Source organism: Macaca nemestrina, chromosome 9 (genome assembly GCF_043159975.1).
Source record: "Macaca nemestrina isolate mMacNem1 chromosome 9, mMacNem.hap1, whole genome shotgun sequence".
Classification (NCBI taxonomy): Eukaryota; Metazoa; Chordata; class Mammalia; order Primates; family Cercopithecidae; genus Macaca; species Macaca nemestrina.
The window spans coordinates 116226-133421 of NC_092133.1; the positions used below are offsets into that span (position 1 = coordinate 116226).

Consider the following 17196-nt stretch of genomic DNA (forward strand, 5'->3'; position numbering starts at 1 on the left):
ACACTCCCACCGCGGGGCTCCATCCCCGCTTCTACGCCCCCAATCCAGGTACACAACCTTCAGCTGCAGAACCCTCCTGCCTCACCTGCCACTTCCCAGCGCCTCCCCCAGGCCTAAGTCCTTGATGCTAGAGGTTAAACCGCACCCCCCTAGGCCTGCGTGGGCCTCCAAGATGCTGAGGGCACCCTGATCCCACAAAAGCCGAGGGTTCCTCTGCTCTCCAGCCCTGAGGCCTCCGCCCCTGGGCACCCGATCTCCATGGAAACCGAGGGCCCCTTCCCGCTCTTCCTGCAGGCTTGGCCCCATGAAGATGAACTAGGCACCCGCGACGTGCTTGGCTCTGCTACCGGCGGCCGCTTTCCTCTGAGTCAGCGGTGCAGCCAAGGGCAGCCGCGGAGGGCTCCGCGGGGGCTTGATAGGGGCCTCGAGGGTGCGTGTAAGGCCGGCCCGGCGCTATGGTGCCGCGGGCTCCTCGCTGCGCGTGGCTGCGGCCGGAACGGCCGTGAGGGCGGCAGCGGGCCTGGCAGCAAGTTCAGGCTGAAGAAGGGCCGCGGGACCCGGGGAAGGCGACCTTGGAGGACGATGAGGACTGGGTTCCTGGAGGCAAAAGGACCGGCCTGGGCAACTACACCTACCGGGCGTGGACTTTGGGCGCTGGACCCACGCGCAGCCCCCACTTCTGTCTCGTACTGGGCGGCGCCCTCAGCACCCTGGGGCTGCTACGGCCCTAGGCCTGGCTGGGCTCAGGGGCGACATCTGGCCCCCAGCCCGCGCCGATCCCCAGGCTCCTCTGACCTGGGCTCCCCCTTCCTCCCTTGCCCACAGTCTTGGAGCCCCAGTTTGTGCAGGAACTGCAGGCTGTCCCTCTGGACCTGCCATCCACCGTCCTGCCCACGCCCCCTCAGCCTCCTACCTCCCACCTAGAGGGGATCATGGGCCCTGCCCCACCCCTTCCAGGATGTTAGGGTACCCTCAGTCAAAAAGGCAGCGGCCTGTGGCTCCTGTACCAACGGCCCAGCCACGCTCCAGAGCTGCCCAAAGGGAGGTGCCAAGACCAGGAACACAAGCCACCCCGGCTCCCCCACCTGCCCTGGGGCTGTGGTGACCCATGGGCAGGGAGGCGACCTCAGGCTGGTTCTGCCCCGAGATCCTGAGGAATCTGACCCTCCCCAAAAGAAGCAATGAAATGGACCAAAGGACTTAAGGATTTGCAGGGAAGTGAGGGGAAAACGATAGGTGCTAACCACCTGCCCAGAAGAGTACACCTCACGGCCCAGAAACACTCTCAAGCAAGAAAACCATCTCTCCAGGAACCCTAACCAAACCCTAAGTGCAACCCCTACCACTAACCCCTGACCCTAATGCTGACCCTTAATCCTAACCCCTCACCCTAACACCTAATGTCAAACACGAACCCTTAATCCTAACACTAACCCCTAAACCTAAACCCTAACCCTAACCGATACTCCAATCCCAAGGAAAAGCACTAAACCCCTAATCCGAAACCTTAAGCCTAAACCCTAAACCTAACCCACAAACCTGAGCCCTGGCCCCAACACTAACGTTAACCTCTAAGCCCCAACCCTAACCCAACCCCAACACAAACCCCTAACCCCTAATTCTAACCCTACCGGGCATGGACTTTGGGCGCTGGACCCACGCGCAGCCCCCGCTTCTGTCTCGTACTGGGCGGCGCCCTCAGCACCCTGGGGCTGCTACGGCCCTAGGCCTGGCTGGGCTCAGGGGCGACATCTGGCCCCCAGCCCGCCCCGCCTAACCTGACACCTAACCCTTAAATCCAAACCTAACCCATGACCCAACACCTGAACCCTAACCCTAACCTCAACCCATAACCTCAACCCCTACCCCTAACCCTAAACTCTAGCTGCAGCCCGAGCCCGAATCCTAATGCTACCATAAACCTAACACCCGAACCCAAACTTGAACCCAACCCCTACCCCTAAAACCCTAAGCTAAACTGAAACCACAAACCCTAACCCCTAACCCTACTGCTACCCCTAACCCCTAACCCCTGAAGCTAAACCTAACCATAACAACGCTAAACTTAAGCACTAACCTAGCCCTACCCCTACACTAAGCCTTAACCCAACTGTAACTCCTAACACTAACCCTAACCTTTAAACCTAACCCCTTACCCTAAACCGTAACCCCTAACCCTAACCCCAAAACCAACACCTAACCCTAACACCTACTCTAAAACACTAACCTCTAACCCTAACAATCCTTAGCCTAACACCCAAACCCTAACCCCTAACCCTGACCCTAATCTTCTATCCTCGAAACCCTAACCCCAAACCCTAACCCTAACATCCTAACCCCAACCCTAAAACCCTGATCCTAACCATTAAACCCTGACCCTAACGATTAAACCCTGACCCTAAATGCTACCCCTACCCCAACCCTCGACCAACCCTAACCCTACCCCTAATCCTTCCCCATCCCTAACGCTAACCCCAAACCCTAACCCCACCCCAACCCTAAAACGAACTTCTAACCCCTAAACCCTAACCCAAACCCTAACTCTACCCCAACTCTAACCTTTATCCCTAACTCTAACCTGTAGCCCTAACCCAAAACCCTAAGGTAACCTTTTATAGGTTGGGATTCGAGGCTTTGTATTTAGGACGGGCGGGTGTTCTGGTGTCTCCCACTCACCCGCACGGGAAGTTCTTCTGTTGGTTCTTCACAACCAGTCACGGTGCATCGCAGCCTCCCCTGGCCGGTGAAGGGCTGGTTCTCCCGAAAGCCTCGGCTCCTCCTCCCTCCTCCCAGTGCCCTCCAGGCCTCCCCGGTGGCCCCAGCGTGGCAGGGCCCGTGCAGAAGGGACCGTGGGCTTGTGGCCGGCATGGGCCGCTGTGGGCATGGAGCTCACGGGAACGCGGCCTAGGGGCAGGCTGCGCTCCTCTGCGCCAGCGGGAACAGCGGGCCCCGCGGGGGCTGCCACAGACGCGTCACTTGCTGGGGTCCGTGCACTCCCGCGGTGGCGTGGCCAAGCAGAGCCGCGACCCCGTGAGGTTGCCGGGGCCATGGCGCCTCGTGGAGTCGTCCGTGAGACACGCACATTTCACAGGCAGTTGCTGCGTGGCACACGCGCACTGGTCGCTCGTGGTGAGGGCCTCCAGAACCAGGGCCGGCCGCCCTCGGAGGCCAGCACACATGCGCGGGAGCACCCAGAACCGGGCCAATCGCGAGCCTGGACGGCCGGACGTGGCCCTCGCGGGCTTTGTAACCCTCGGGCCTTTACGCATGCGCACTAGCTGCCAGGCAGGCCGGCCGAACATTACTTCACATATCCAGAGCGCGCGCGGGGGTGCATTGCGCAGGCGCGCTGCCTGGAGTCCCGCCCCCTGCAGGGGTTGCTCCAATCACCACTGGAGGCTCCCTCCCAAGCCACCTGCGCTGCTGAGCTGAGAGGAAATGGCGGGGAGGTCCCTGGCGTCGAAGGCCGAGCCCACCGCCGGAGCCATGGACGGGGCTGAGAAGGCCGAAGGTAGTGGAGGGAGGCAGGGAACTGTGCGTGAGGGTCTGACCTCGCCGAGGCGGGGCAGGGTTGGGGCGCGGGTGGCGACTACTTCCTGTCAGTCCTGATGGTGCTGACTGAGACTTAGCGGGTTTCTTCAGAAAACTTTCCGCCAAGATGAGGGAGTGCTGGCCCGCACACCCCTCACTTCGTCTTAAAGCATTGAACCTTTATCGTGGTTGCTCCAATTTTGGTTTAGGTAATTAGTCAAAAGACATCCTGTCGTTCCACAGACTTTCCATACACACCTCTTAAAAAGGACATTTTCCTGACGCTCCCAATCCCAAGGGAATTCCTAATTCCACACTCCTCTTTCTAGAACCAGCAAGTGTCCAGATTTCCCGGTCGCACTAACCTGGTTCTTGACAGTGGGTTCCCCCACCCAGCATCCCGACGCCCCGGGGAGCCGGGGGAGGCCGACTCCCCGCAGATCTCCCGTTTGTTTCTCCCCGACCCCGACCTGCCGTAGAGGCTCCTACCTCACCCTGGGAAGGGAGGGACAAGGCAGCTGGTCAGAGTTGTACAGAAGTCCCGAAATTGCAGCCCAACAAAGAGAAAGAACACTGTCCTGGCCGTTTCCACTTCAGGACGCTGTGTACCTCTGGGTGTTTTGGGAGAATTTTCAAACTTACACAAAAGTGGAGAGAATTGTACGGTGACGTCCCTCCTGCTGTCACTCAACTTGTCACTCTGTCGAGCTCATGTGTCCCCCCTGAGTTAAAACGCTGCAATTAACAAACGCCACGGTGGCTGCCTCCAGCCCTACCTGCGTGAATATCATGGCAGGTGCTCTGTCGTGTTCTTACAAAATGAAGGTTTGAATACTGAAACAAGCTTGGCACAGAAAGCATCCCTACAGTGAGATGTGGCACAGTTAAAGCCCCAGTGAAGGACAAAGCAAGTAAACAGGACAGACGCAAACGTATCCCTTTCATTAAGCACCTACTGGCCCACCACTGTGGTAGCCTTTCAGTATCACAGCTCCATGTTCCTCACATAACCTAGTATATTTAGATAAGGTTTAACCAACGTTGCTTGTGCCTTCGTTCAAACTGCTACAACAGAAATGCCATTATTTCTCACAGTTTTCGAGGCTAGAAGTTCAAGATCAAGGTGCAATGCAGCGTCTGGTGGGGGCCTGCTTCCTGGTTGTAGACTTCTGTCTTCTCATTTTGTCCTCATATGGGGGAAGTTGCTGCCGGCCTCTCTGGTTTTATAAGGGCACTAATCCCATTGCTGAGGGCCCTACTCTCATGACCTAATCACCTCCCAAAGGCCCCACCTCCTAATGCAGTCACACTAAGGGATTAGGATTTCAACATACGAATTATGGATGGGGGCACAAACATTCAGTCTATAGTGACCAGCTACAGAAGAAAGTTAAAGGACAAGATTCCAGTTTTAGTCGGGATGTTATCTAGGATCAGTGACACTAGATACATTTTAGTAAAAGGTCTGTTAGTCTCCATCTAACTGGCTGCAGTTATTACTATAAAGGGGAATGACTGGGGAAAACGAATGTTTGTGTTTCAATTTTTTCTTCATGCTTTTTCACACATGCCAATTACTTGAATAATGTAAAACTTAATTCATAAATTTATGAGCAGTGATTTGTGTAAGATTTCAGGTGGGACCAAAATGAGGGGACTCCATAAACTCAAAAATAAGCATTTCACAAAACTCTATGCTTGATTTTTTTTTTTTTTTTTTTTTTTTTTGAGACAAGATTGTGCTCTGTTGCTCAGGCGGGAGTGCAGTGTTACAATCACTGCTCACTGCAGCCTTGACTTCCTGGCCTCAAACAATTCTCCCACCTCAGCCTCTTAAGTAGCTGCAATCACAGGTGCATGTCACCACTCCCAGATAATATTTTTAAATTTGTTATTTGTAGAAATGGGGTTTTGCTGCATTGCTCAGGCTGCTCTTGAACTCCTATGCTCAAGCAGTCCTCCTGCCTCAGCCTCCCAAAAGTGCTGGGATTATGGATGTGAACTACTGAGCCTGGCCTTATGCATGTATCCATGATTTTTAATGGCTGTAAATGATTTATCCTGTGTATGTGCTATAATTTATTTAACAAATTCCCTAAGACATATTTAGGCTTCTTCCAGTTTTTTACTATTATAAACAATATAGTGATGAACACCTTGCGCATTATCCATATCAGAATTACTTAGGACATAGTCTTAGAAAAGAAGATGCACCCAAACTTTTGATATTTACTATCAGAGAGTTTGTAAGGAGACACCTTGATTTTGCATATCTGGTTGACAAAGATGAACACATTTGGAAACACAGGTGGTTGGTAAAAATGAAAAACTGGGCATCTTGTATACATCAGTGGAGGGTAATTTGGTAATGTCGATCAAAATTGTGACAAACTTTGGTCAGGTGCCTCTGAGCCTTCTCAACCATGCCTCGGCCTTGGCCTGTGATATGGTTTGAATCTGTGTCCTCACCCAAATCTCATGTTGAATTGTAATCCCCAGTGTTGAAGGTGGGGCCTGGTGGGAGGTGGTCGGATCACAGGAGACCAGTTTTATTTAGATAGTGACCACCTATCTTTTAACTGGATCTCTGAGCTCTGGGAAGAGGCCACACTGAATCATGGGTGTCCAAAAAGGGAGAATTATTATGAGGCTAGACCACATGGATGCTTTAACAGTGCACTTAAGAAACATTTTTCTAAAAAAATTTCTAAGTGTCTAAAATATACTCTTCCTTAAAAACGCAAGAGTAGCTTCTGTTGCAATAATTAGTAAAAAGAAAAAAATATATATATATATATCAGGTAACACAGTACAAAAGCAAGCAGTTTAAGAGCTGAGATGAATTTGTCTGTTTACACTCTTGGGAATGCATAAGGAAAAGCAGTTTTCTCCGCAAATGGGAGTCTGATGCCTTCTCCATTTTCTTTAAGGAACCTCATGCTATTATAAACTGTTTTAGGTCCCTCATGCAGCAGAGGGTGCAAGAGAAAGGAGAGACAGCAAAACTAAATGAAGAAAATAGCCTTCAGTCAACTGAGAAGAAAAAAAAAATTTTGCTCAAAAAACACAAGGACCTAGGAGAGAGAAAAAAGAAAAATCATGAAAGCCTTTTAAACACACACACACACAGAGACACACACATATCTTGGATGTTAGCTTTTAATTAAGCTGACTTTTAAGCTTTTGAGTTTCTTTCAAATTTTTTTTCTAAATCTCTTCAACATATTTCAGCTAGGACGAATAGCTGCTATTTCAGAAGTACCAAGTATCAAACCAGAAAGGTCTTGATTTAGGAACCAAACCCAGGCTGTTACGGAAAAAAAGAAGACAGAACCTCAGCTATGGAACTGCAGTGTGGGTGACAATCATTTCTCTTTCAGTTTGGCCTGGCTAGCAAAAAGATGGCCTTGTTATGTAAATGAAACCACTTAAGTAGTCAAAATCAAAAATCTTCTCCCCCTTTTTTACTTTTACTGGCCGTTTTTTCTTCCCCCACCACCACTTTTCTGATGGGAATTTAGCCACTTCAGAGGCCTTGTTCCACATAATTTGGAACTTTCCTTTGGATTTGATCAAGTCAGATAGAATTGGCCAAACCCAATGGGAAAAGGACCAAAACAGCAAAAACAGAAAGAAACAACAAAAAAAATAACGGTTAAGCGTAACAAACAAATGATCACACAACTTGTATGATTACTGAACACTGTAATGGTAAGGAAAAATTAAGAGCAGCTGGTTGTTAATCTTACCTTTAGCCAAGACAAACCCCAATTCAGTTACTTACCTAGGGACGGGTCTTAGGCTGAAGACTTGTCTCTATCATCTTAGAAGCAGGAAAAAAAACCCCTCAAACTTGTCTTTCCTGTTGGGAGCGAGTTCAAACTCCAGAAATGAGTTTTCATGGTAGCAGGAAAACTTGCCTTCCTTGTTGAAAGCAAGTAAAACTCCAGAAAAAGAGAAGAGTTGTTCAGAAAATAAACTCTGGCCTTCGAACGAATTTTGGGAAATGAGGGATTCCCTGGATAGGGGACTTCCAGACCTCAGCAACTTGTCAAATTAGTTTGAGCCACAAAGATAGCCAAGCTGCTAGCAGGCACTGGTAGAATGTTTGTCAAAGGTCAGGAGCACCTCTACTCAGAATCCCTTTGTGGTTGCCAAAATGTGAAACCCCAAAATCTGAGACAGGTCTCAGTCAATTTAGGAAGTTTATTTTACCAAAGTTAGGGATGCATGCCTGCGACACAGCCTCAGGAGGTCCTGATGACATGTGCCCAGGATGGCAAGGTAGTCAGAGCACAGGTTGGTTTATATGCTTTTTAGGGAGACATGAGACATGAATCAACATATGTAAGATGAACATTGGTTCGATCTGGAAAGGTGGGTCACCTCAAAGCATTGATGAGACAACTTGAAGCAGGGAGGTTGACTTCAAGATCATAGGTAGATAAAAAACAAATGGTTGCATTATTTTGAGTTTGTGGTTAGCCTTTCCAAAGGAGGCAATCAGATATGCATTTATCTGAGTGAGCAGAGAGATGACTTTGAATTCATTTATTTTCAGATTTTTATTTTACAAAATCAGATACGCATCTATCTCAGCAGAGGGTAACTTTGAATTGATTTATTTTCAAATATTTATAAAAAGATTTATTTTCCTTTCACAATGTTAATGCCATAAATAATTTCTTAGATCTACTAATTTTAGTGTTAAAAATAGGTTCCAATAATTATAAAAAATTAATATGAAATATTTTATGGGGAGATTTCAGGTTTAGTATTGGTTGTATATAGGAAAGCTATTTGTATTTATATATGTTTTTAAACTAACATCCTAAGGCATTTTGCTACTAATCCTTATGGTTTTATAGAAAACTCTCTTAAGAACTTCCTAGATTATGTCATCTGCTAGTTACAGTGATTTTTGACTCCTTGTTCCAGGTTTTTATACCTTCATTTTTTTTCTTGAATTATTATATCAGGAGCTTTGACCTTACTTTGAACAGCCTCAGCAGTGAGAGTATACCCCTGCCCTCACCCAGAGTTTTACAAAGGGCTGCCTGGTATAATTTTACCCTGCAGGGAAAAGCTGACCATGGAGGAGCCTGATTCATCTAGTGTACTGTTCACCTTAGGACAAGGAGCAGGGCTACCACTCTGGCTGGAGACCTGCCCTCAGTCTACCTCAGTCTCAGCCCAGGGGCTGTCAGATCCTTCCTCTGGCCTCTCGCCCTGCTTGATTCTGAAATGTTTGGTTTTGTCTCCACAGGGCAGGACACATCCTCACAGAAAATTGAAGACTTGATGGAAATGGTGAAAAAGCTGCAGAAAGGTCATGTGTCTCCTTTGTGTGAGGCTCAGCCTGAGATTTGGGGCCAAGCAGATGTGGGTTCAATTTCCAGCCCCACAATGTATAAACTTGGGAAATAATCCTCTTCACCTTCTCTTTCTTTTAAAACTTAATTACTTAAACTAAAAATCGGGTCCCATGATTCAAAATTAAAGAAGGAAAAAGGGTAAGGAAGGCAAAGTGTTTTCCCAAAACCCTGTCCCAAACCTCTTGCTGGTCACCCATTTGGCTCCACTGCAGTCCATTAAATCCAGAAGTTGCCACCTTTACTTCCCTTCCTTTCCCCTCAACCCCTACTCCCTCTTTGCTCACTAGGCTCCTGCCAGCCATGTTCCCACCTCAGAGGGGGTCTTTGCACTGACTACCTCCCACCCCAACCCAAAGAGCTGCAGGGCCTGCCCCCCACCACCTGATTTGGGGCTCTCATGATACCTTCCCATATCTGAGGAGCGCTTTCCACTCCTTTGCGCTTTAACCCCCCTTGCCCTACTTTATTTCTCTTGAACACAGTTACCACAGCCCCACTCAGTATCTTATTGTGTCTGTTCCCAGTCTCGCCCACCCAGAACATGAGCCCTGTGAGGGCCCCACACAGCACCTGCTTTCAGTAGGTACTGAATAGATCTGTGTTGCGTGAAAGCAGCAGAGACACAAGGCTGGCAAGCACCCCACCTCTGCCTGCCCTGTCAACTCAACCTCCTTTCCTCCCTGCAGTGGGAAGCCTAGAGCCCCGAGTTGAGGTCCTGATTAACCGGATTAATGAGGCCCAGCAAGGTGAGTTCAGGGGCCTTGGCTGCCAGCTAGTACCAGCTACATGGTTTGCGGGGCTCAGTGCCAAATGAGAATGCAGGGTCCCTTGTTCCAAAGTTACTGGTTATTCACAACAGCAGCAGCAGAGCCTTAAGTACAGGGCATTTCAGCATGCAACTGCCATAGTTAATATACCCATGATCCTAGCCCTGCTATCAGCAGAGCCTGGCAAGGAGAGCCTGGACTCTGGAAGCCTCGTTTCCTACTGTATAAAATCTAGGCCACTATAGATTTTCCTGAAGGCAAATGAGAAATGTCACTGTTGGCAAGAGAATAGAGGCTGCACTCACACAATGTTTTTCTGCTCTCTGGTGAAGCCAAAAAGAAAGCCAATGAAGACCTAGGAGAGGCCCGGACCATCTGTGAGGCCCTGCAGAAGGAACTGGACTTGCGTAAGAGAGCCGGGGGTCACCCAGAGGTCCCCACAGTGTCTCAAGCTACCCCTAACCCTGTATTCCAGATGATAAGCATCCTTGCCATGACCGAGGGTCCTGTACCCTCTCCAGCCTCATGTCCTGCCAGTCTCCCCCTCTCCTCTCTGCTTGTGGAAGTGTTCAAGAAATACCCTCCAACCTCATTCCCACCTCAGAGCTTTTGCCAGGTGCTGCCTATGCTTCCTCAGATAATACAGGTTCCTCTTTCCTCACATCAACAGTTCTAAGTTAGAATGTCCCCAGACAGGATGACTGGCATTCCCCAGTCATCCCATCTAAAGGTGGCACCCTGTCACCATCTGGTCACATGCCCCTTCCTATTTGATGTGTTTCTTCACAGCCCTTACCCGACTTCATGGGTGTTTGTATTTTTTTCTCTCCTCCCCATGTAAAAGCATGGGCATCCTCCAGGGCCCTCACAGCCACCCTCTGTAAATGTGAAGGCCCTTTGGTGCTTACAGGGAATGTGGGCACCAGAGAGTAGGGAGGGGCTCACCTCGAGGGGTTCACATTTGGGTTGGGGGCAAGGCTGTGCCCAACTTCCCATGTGACCGTGAGCAATCCCCATCCCTGAGCGTGCGTTGCATAGTCCCTGATGCCAAAATGTGTCACTGTTTTCCAGTGCATGGAGAGAAAGTACACCTGAAGGAGATCTTGAGCAAAAAACAAGGTATCTGCCACTCCCGTCTCCAGGCTTGTTCCTTTTGCCGGCCCACAGAGGCCCACTCTCCCCCTATGGCAGCTGAAGCCTTTTGAAACCTATCCCAGCTTGCCTCTCGCCTGTGGCTTCCACTAGACGTGTAGTAAATGTTAAAGCTCAATCAAGTGTCCACAGACCTGACATGATCTGGCCGTGTTCCCCTGCCAAAACCTGATACCTTGACAGGTTCTCACAGGGCCCTGTTGCTCTCCCTACAGAGACCCTGAGGATCCTCCGGCTGCATTGCCAGGAAAAGGAAAGTGAGGCACAGAGGTAAGAGCTTCCAGCTGAGCCTAACTCTGCCCCTACCTCTTTATTCTGGTAGAGCAGAAAGAGGCAGGAAGGTGAGTCTGAGATCCACAGCTCTCATTCTCTCCCTCTAAACAATGGAGAGTCCAAAGAGTGTCTTTCCCCTTTGGCTCCAACAGCAGGCAGTAGTGTTAAGGGCAACTCTCTCAATGGCATAGATGTTCATTTGCTAAATTATCAATTAAATTTCTTCAACTGGTTTTTATTCTTTGCCTTTTACTCTTTGTCATAGTCCTTGGATGTCTGTTCACTTGTCTGTTGGCATTGAGCCAACCACTTGTCCATTCTCTCTCCATCCATTATCTTTTCATCCATCCATCGATTTGTCCATGCATTTCTCCACTTCCTGATTTAGCTCATTTTGTTACCAGAGGCCCCAGGCCCTAGCACACTGAGATTTCAGTTCTTTGGGAAAACCAGATGATACTAAGATGTGTGTGCATTTGCTTACTTGACCATGTCCACACTCATCTCTCTTAACCTGACAACATTACTTCCAAGGGGCAAATGCTCACGTCACTCCCTACCCATCACTTGTTACAGAGAAGGACCTTAATGTAGAGGGGGAAAAAAATAGCCTCAATAGAGGGAGGCAGAAGCCCCAACCCAGTGCCCTCCTGGGGCTTAAGAAAACATGGCTGAGGGCTGCCTCACCTCTCCCAGGAAGCACACCGTGCTGCAGGAGTGCAAGGAGAGAATTTCTGCTCTAAGCTTGCAGATTGAAGAAGAGAAGAACAAACAGAGACAGCTGAGGTAAACCTTAGCACCTGAGGCAGGGGGTTTGGATGGCTGGTAGTTGGGGCATAATGTCAAAGATGAGGGTTAGAAGAGCTGGCTACGCTGAGCCTTAGAGGTTCAAGGTGGAGAAGATGCTCCCAGTGGAGCAGAGACCATGAGCAAAGCACCCCAAGGTCTGTGCCTGAAGACCCACAGACTTGGACAGGCTGTGAAGGTGGTGATGTCATCCCATATCACCTCATGCCTGTGGTTGGTCCCCAGGTTAGCGTTCGAGGAACAGCTGGAGGAGCTGATGGGCCAGCACAAGGACCTCTGGGACTTCCATGTGAGTCCCTCAAAGCCATTTCTCCCCTTTCCACATCTACCCTAGCAGCACCAGGCCCAAATGGTCACTTCCTCTCACCTGCCACACCCAGTCCTCGAGCAAGCCCTGGTGGTGCTAAGATCAACATTGCCCAAATCCAGCCCCTTGTCACCTCCTTGTGGCCCTGCTGCTCAGTGGTCAGGGGCATCTCTGATGAGCCAAGGTCAGGTTTTCCATCAGTGTCAGTGGATGTGTCTGGAACCATCACGGGCACAAAGGAGACAACGAGGATAAGCAATCAGTGTTTGCCCGCCAGGAGGACCCTAGGCACTGAACAGGAAAATAGACAGTGAGTGTTAGGAAGGAAGGGCTCAGTGAGGAGGTCACGCCAGGACAGAGGGGAGTGGGGGGAGCTGCAGAGCTAAACTGGTACCTGATCCTCCAGAAAAGAGCCAAGACTCATAGTGTTTGCAGGTTTATCTGTTGTAACAATCCATGAGCCTCCCCACTGCAGCACTGCGGAGATGTGGGATGACAGAAGTGCACAGGGAGGAAATGGCCAGTGCCATGGCCCTAAGGCTGTACTGTGGCTGGTGTGCACAGAGGGGCAGAGTTGTTCGAAGTGAGGCATAGTGAGCAAGTATGAAACAAGATCCAGATAGCCTTCTTTGAGGCATGGGGGAAAGCCAAGAGGTGTTGACAGGCCTCTTTTCTTCCCCCTCAGAGGCCAGAGCGGCTGGCAAGGGAGATTTGTGCTCTAGACAGCAACAAGGAGCAGCTGCTCAAGGAAGGTGAGGCCAGGGAAGGTGGATGGCCCATATCTGACCTCACGTGCCCTCATGTGCTCACCTGCCCCTTCATGCTGCAGAGAAACTGGTCAAGGCAACACTGGAAGATGTGAAGCATCAGCTGTGCTCCCTGTGTGGGGCTGAGGGCCCCTCCGCCCTCGATGAGGGACTCTTTCTCCGCAGCCAGGAGGCTGCAGCCACAGTGTAAGATGTGGAGGTGAAGAGGGTGGGAGGAGGGAGTGGCCGGTGCTGACCACCCCCTACTGGACCCCCCAGGCAGCTGTTTCAGGAAGAGCACAGGAAGGCTGAGGAGCTCCTAGCAGCTGCTGCCCAGAGCCACCAGCAGCTGCAGCAGAAGTGCCAACAATTGCAGCAGAAGCGGCAGAGGTGTGTGTGGAGGCCCTGTCCCCGCAACCCCCACCAGGAAGGTGACTGATGTATCTCCTCTCTCCACTTTCTGTCTCTCTGACTGTTGAAAACCTCTTGTCCCTCCTCCACCCTTCCCTTTCTTCCTTCCCCCATCCTACCTCTTCCTGTCCAGGCTGAAGGAAGAGCTGGAAAAGCGTGGAATGCAAGTCCCTGCCCAAGCCCAGAGCACACAAGAGGAAGAGGCTGGCCCAGGAGATGTGGTAAGTCCCAGAACTGGGTGTCAGGGAACAGAGACAGCTACTGAAGGGATGGCGGAAGGGACAGGAGGACAAGGGAGGGGGTCCTGGGACTCCTCAGAGGATGGTCTGTGGCGAGGGGCTTTCCCATAGTGGGTCCACCCAAGGTGCTGATGGGGCAGGAGGGGACCATGTGGCCATGGGGACAGATATAGATTCCCACCCTGGACACTAACCACCTGCAGGCCAGTCCCAAGCCCCTAAAAGCCCCCGAGGAGAAAGACCTGGAGCTGCACACCGAGCAGGACCTGATGTCCTCATAGGCCAGGAGGACACACTCCACCCCTGACCTTAGCCCAAGGGGCTTTCAGGAAACAAAGGAGTTACTTTGATACAACCCATCTCAGCTGAGTCTACTGGTGAGGAGTAGGGGTTGGGCCCAAGACCCCCAGGCTCCTGTGACTGATTGAAGCCTCGGCTTGACTCTGCCTCTGGGTCTGGGCCAGAGATACATCACAGGTTTTCAATAAATGCTTCCTTAACCTCCTGGTCTCTGGATTGCTCATCTCTGGGACCTGCCAGGCTCTTCTGGGTCCCCAGGCAGAGGGATGCAGGCCTGAGACGCTCTCACAGTGGGCCCAGGAGGTCTGGAACCCACCTCCATACACACGTACACACACCTTGTGATTTATTCTTCAATTCCTTCATTACAGGTCTGGACTATACAGACTCCCAGAAATTAAAAAAATTTAAAAAAATGAGGATCAGTGAGCTGGGGTTCAAAATCAGCCAGTTCCATATGATAGTCTCCACGTGTTAGCTGTGTAGTTTGTGCTCTCAAGAACACAAAATGTATAACTCAGGCACTTTTGGACAGGAACAGGATAGAAATCCTCAGCGTGCAGGGAGTCAGTCAACTAGGATGTAAGTCATGTGCATCTGATGCATGCTTCAAATTCACTGAAATGCATTGACCCAATCAAGACCAATGGTGGGAGTCAAAGTCTGCATCTTCTGAGTCAGAATACATTGAATTCATGACAAAAGAGATCCCTTTTCTTGACAGGCTCCCAGACCAGGTAGACCAGTGACATGGTGGAGTTGAAAAGAGAGGCTCACTGAAGAGCACTGTTTCCATGGAAAAATGGAACATGGCAAAGTGCAGAAATTCTTCAGTCAGTCCAGGACAGACGAGTTCTCTAAGATGCAGTTAATCATGCCTGTTTCAAACAAACTGGTGATACACTATCAAACATGAATTTTAAATCAAGTGGAAGTTAGAAAATATATTGAACTGAATGGCAATGAAGACACCACATTTTAAAACTAATTCAGTTAAGCCCATGATTAGAAAGAACTTTAGCTTTTATTGGTTCACCACAATTTTTAAAAGAAATCAACCAGTGATTGTTCAGTTAATGAATAAAAGGCCTTTGACACAGTTCAACACTTACTCATGTGAAAAAAAAAAAAGACAAACAACTTCCCTTAGATTTATTGGTGAGATGTCTAAACAATTTCATGTTGGAAATAAGGATATCTGCAATATTCAAATACTGTTTATCATACTAGAAGTTCTATACGGTGAAATAGTTAAGACATGGATTTATGATTATATGCTTTATGAATTTCAGTTTACAGATAAATTTCAGGACGTCTAAATGAGTATAAAAGTTTGCTAAATACAGGTCAATATTTCAAAATCACTTTTGTGTCTCAATGCTAGGGCACAGGACCCACAAAATACATCACTTAGCAATCTACAGTTAGTTGATAGAAAAGGATACAATAAACCAGTAACAAAATAATGATATGCATCAGATAAGGATAAGCATCTCAGCCAAAGGCTGCCTCAGTGAAGGGTCAGGAGAGGCTGGCACGAGCTCTATTTTTTTCCTCTCTGCAGGGTTCTGCCAGAATATGCTTCCTCACGTAAGAAATCAGCTGTGTGTGTAGAATAGCTCAGAATGGGAGAACTGTTCTGGTTCTCTACACTCTTATTTGGAGCCATAGTGTAGGAATATAATGTAAACTGGGATTCTTGTATACCCTGCTGATCATGTAGACATACTCTTACTGTAAACCAGCTCCCAACAGAAGATCTCCTATGTTTTCGCCAAGACCAGATGGAAACCTATTTAATAATCAGTTTTACTACTACCAATGGCAATGGTGATGAGATGGTACCAACCACACCCAAACTCAACTTGGATTCACTTATTAATTTGTACATTTGACACCTCAGTTAGGGGTCACTGCCATGCAGGTACATCTCATTCCAGCAACAGAGCTCAGCCCATTGCATACCTGGTAGAACTAATAGCCAGCCACAAAAAGCAAAAATACACTTGAAAATAAATGCAGTATTATAAAAATACCATGTACCAAGGAATTAATGTAGCGACAGATGTATGTTATTTCCCCAAAACAACTTTAGAGAAAATTTAAAAGATCTGAATAAATGGAGAGAAAGGTCATGTTCATTAATGGAAACTCATTACTGTAAAGATGTCCTTCCTGCCTAAGGACATATAAGTCCATTATAATTTCAATAAAATTTTGCAGAAATCTCCTGTATTCCAGACATACTCTTCCTTATGAAAGAGTAGTCCAAATTCCACTCAGTAGTCGGGATCAGCCACCCCAGCCAGTAACTTCCTCTTTGCTGGTGATTCAGAGGCATGAGTAGCCCAAAGTGGCCAGTGGCAGCCTTGCAGTTCAGTGGAATCACTAGGGTGTCTCTGATTGGAAGGATTTCTTCCTTCAGAACTAAGACCTAAGAGCACAGTCATGGGAACAGGATACAAAACCTTTGCTCGTGGGTCACTAGGGGTAATAATGGGGATACCACTCATTTCTACCCTGTGATTTTTGGACCTGTGAATTATGGCTACAAAAGAAACAGTATTCAATATTGGACACTGATTCAGAGCATATACAGTCTTCTAGAGAATCTTGTTCCATCCCTGCAAGGTATTGCCACCTAGCTAGTACTTTGGGTCTTCAAAAGGCCACTCCGTTAGTCTGTCAAACCAGCTGCTTCAGGGTGGTGGGGAACATGGTAAGACAAGTTAATTCCATGAGCATGGACCCACCCTTTGCTGTGAAGAGAGTTCCTTGATCAGCAGCAATGCTGTGTTGTAGTACCGTGGTTGTGGAAATGGCATTCTGTAAGTCCACCAGTAGTAGTAATGGCAGAAGCATTGTCTGCAAGCAAATGTGTATACAGATACATCCTTATCATTCATTATTCCTTCTGGAGTTGGAGTCACTACTGATAATAACCAAGGCACTATAGTAACCATTTCACTTGTCAGGATACACAATGCTGGACTCTTGAAAGAGGCATTGGCCGGGCGCGGTGGCTCACGCCTGTAATCCCAGCACTTTGGGAGGCCGAGACGGGCGGATCACAAGGTCAGGAGTTCGAGACCATCCTGGCTAACACGGTGAAACCCCGTCTCTACTAAAAGTACAAAAAACTAGCCGGGCGAGGTGGCGGGCGTCTGTAGTCCCAGCTACTCGGGAGGCTGAGGCAGGAGAATGGCGTGAACCCAGGAGGCGGAGCTTGCAGTGAGCTGAGATCCGGCCACTGCACTCCAGCCTGGGCGACAGAGCAAAGACTCCGTC

At 49.1% G+C, this 17196-nt stretch overlaps 1 protein-coding gene and 1 pseudogene across 1 annotated transcript; both read left to right on the top strand.

The window, feature by feature from the left end:
- Positions 1-310: 310 nt before the first annotated feature.
- On the top strand, positions 311-2677 carry LOC105471377 (shadow of prion protein-like; annotated as a pseudogene).
- Positions 2678-3353: 676 nt separating this feature from the next.
- On the top strand, positions 3354-14112 carry LOC105471364 (synaptonemal complex central element protein 1). The gene is made up of 13 exons (XM_011723818.3): positions 3354-3511; positions 8798-8860; positions 9593-9652; positions 10006-10080; positions 10745-10792; positions 11041-11095; positions 11795-11884; positions 12131-12194; positions 12898-12964; positions 13042-13165; positions 13238-13348; positions 13503-13590; positions 13812-14112. Exons 1-13 carry the CDS (start codon positions 3439-3441, stop codon positions 13887-13889), a joined length of 996 nt encoding a protein of 331 aa, XP_011722120.2. The 5' UTR covers positions 3354-3438; the 3' UTR covers positions 13890-14112.
- The last annotated feature ends 3084 nt before the right edge of the window (positions 14113-17196 follow it).

Excerpts from the sequence above, each read along its gene's own strand:
- LOC105471364 (XM_011723818.3), top strand. The coding sequence starts at position 3,439 with ATGGCGGGGAGGTCCCTGGCGTCGAAGGCCGAGCCCACCGCCGGAGCC. Across the intron at positions 9,653-10,005 it reads GATTAATGAGGCCCAGCAAG|CCAAAAAGAAAGCCAATGAA; the intron begins GTGAGTTCAGGG and ends TCTCTGGTGAAG. Across the intron at positions 13,349-13,502 it reads TTGCAGCAGAAGCGGCAGAG|GCTGAAGGAAGAGCTGGAAA; the intron begins GTGTGTGTGGAG and ends CTTCCTGTCCAG.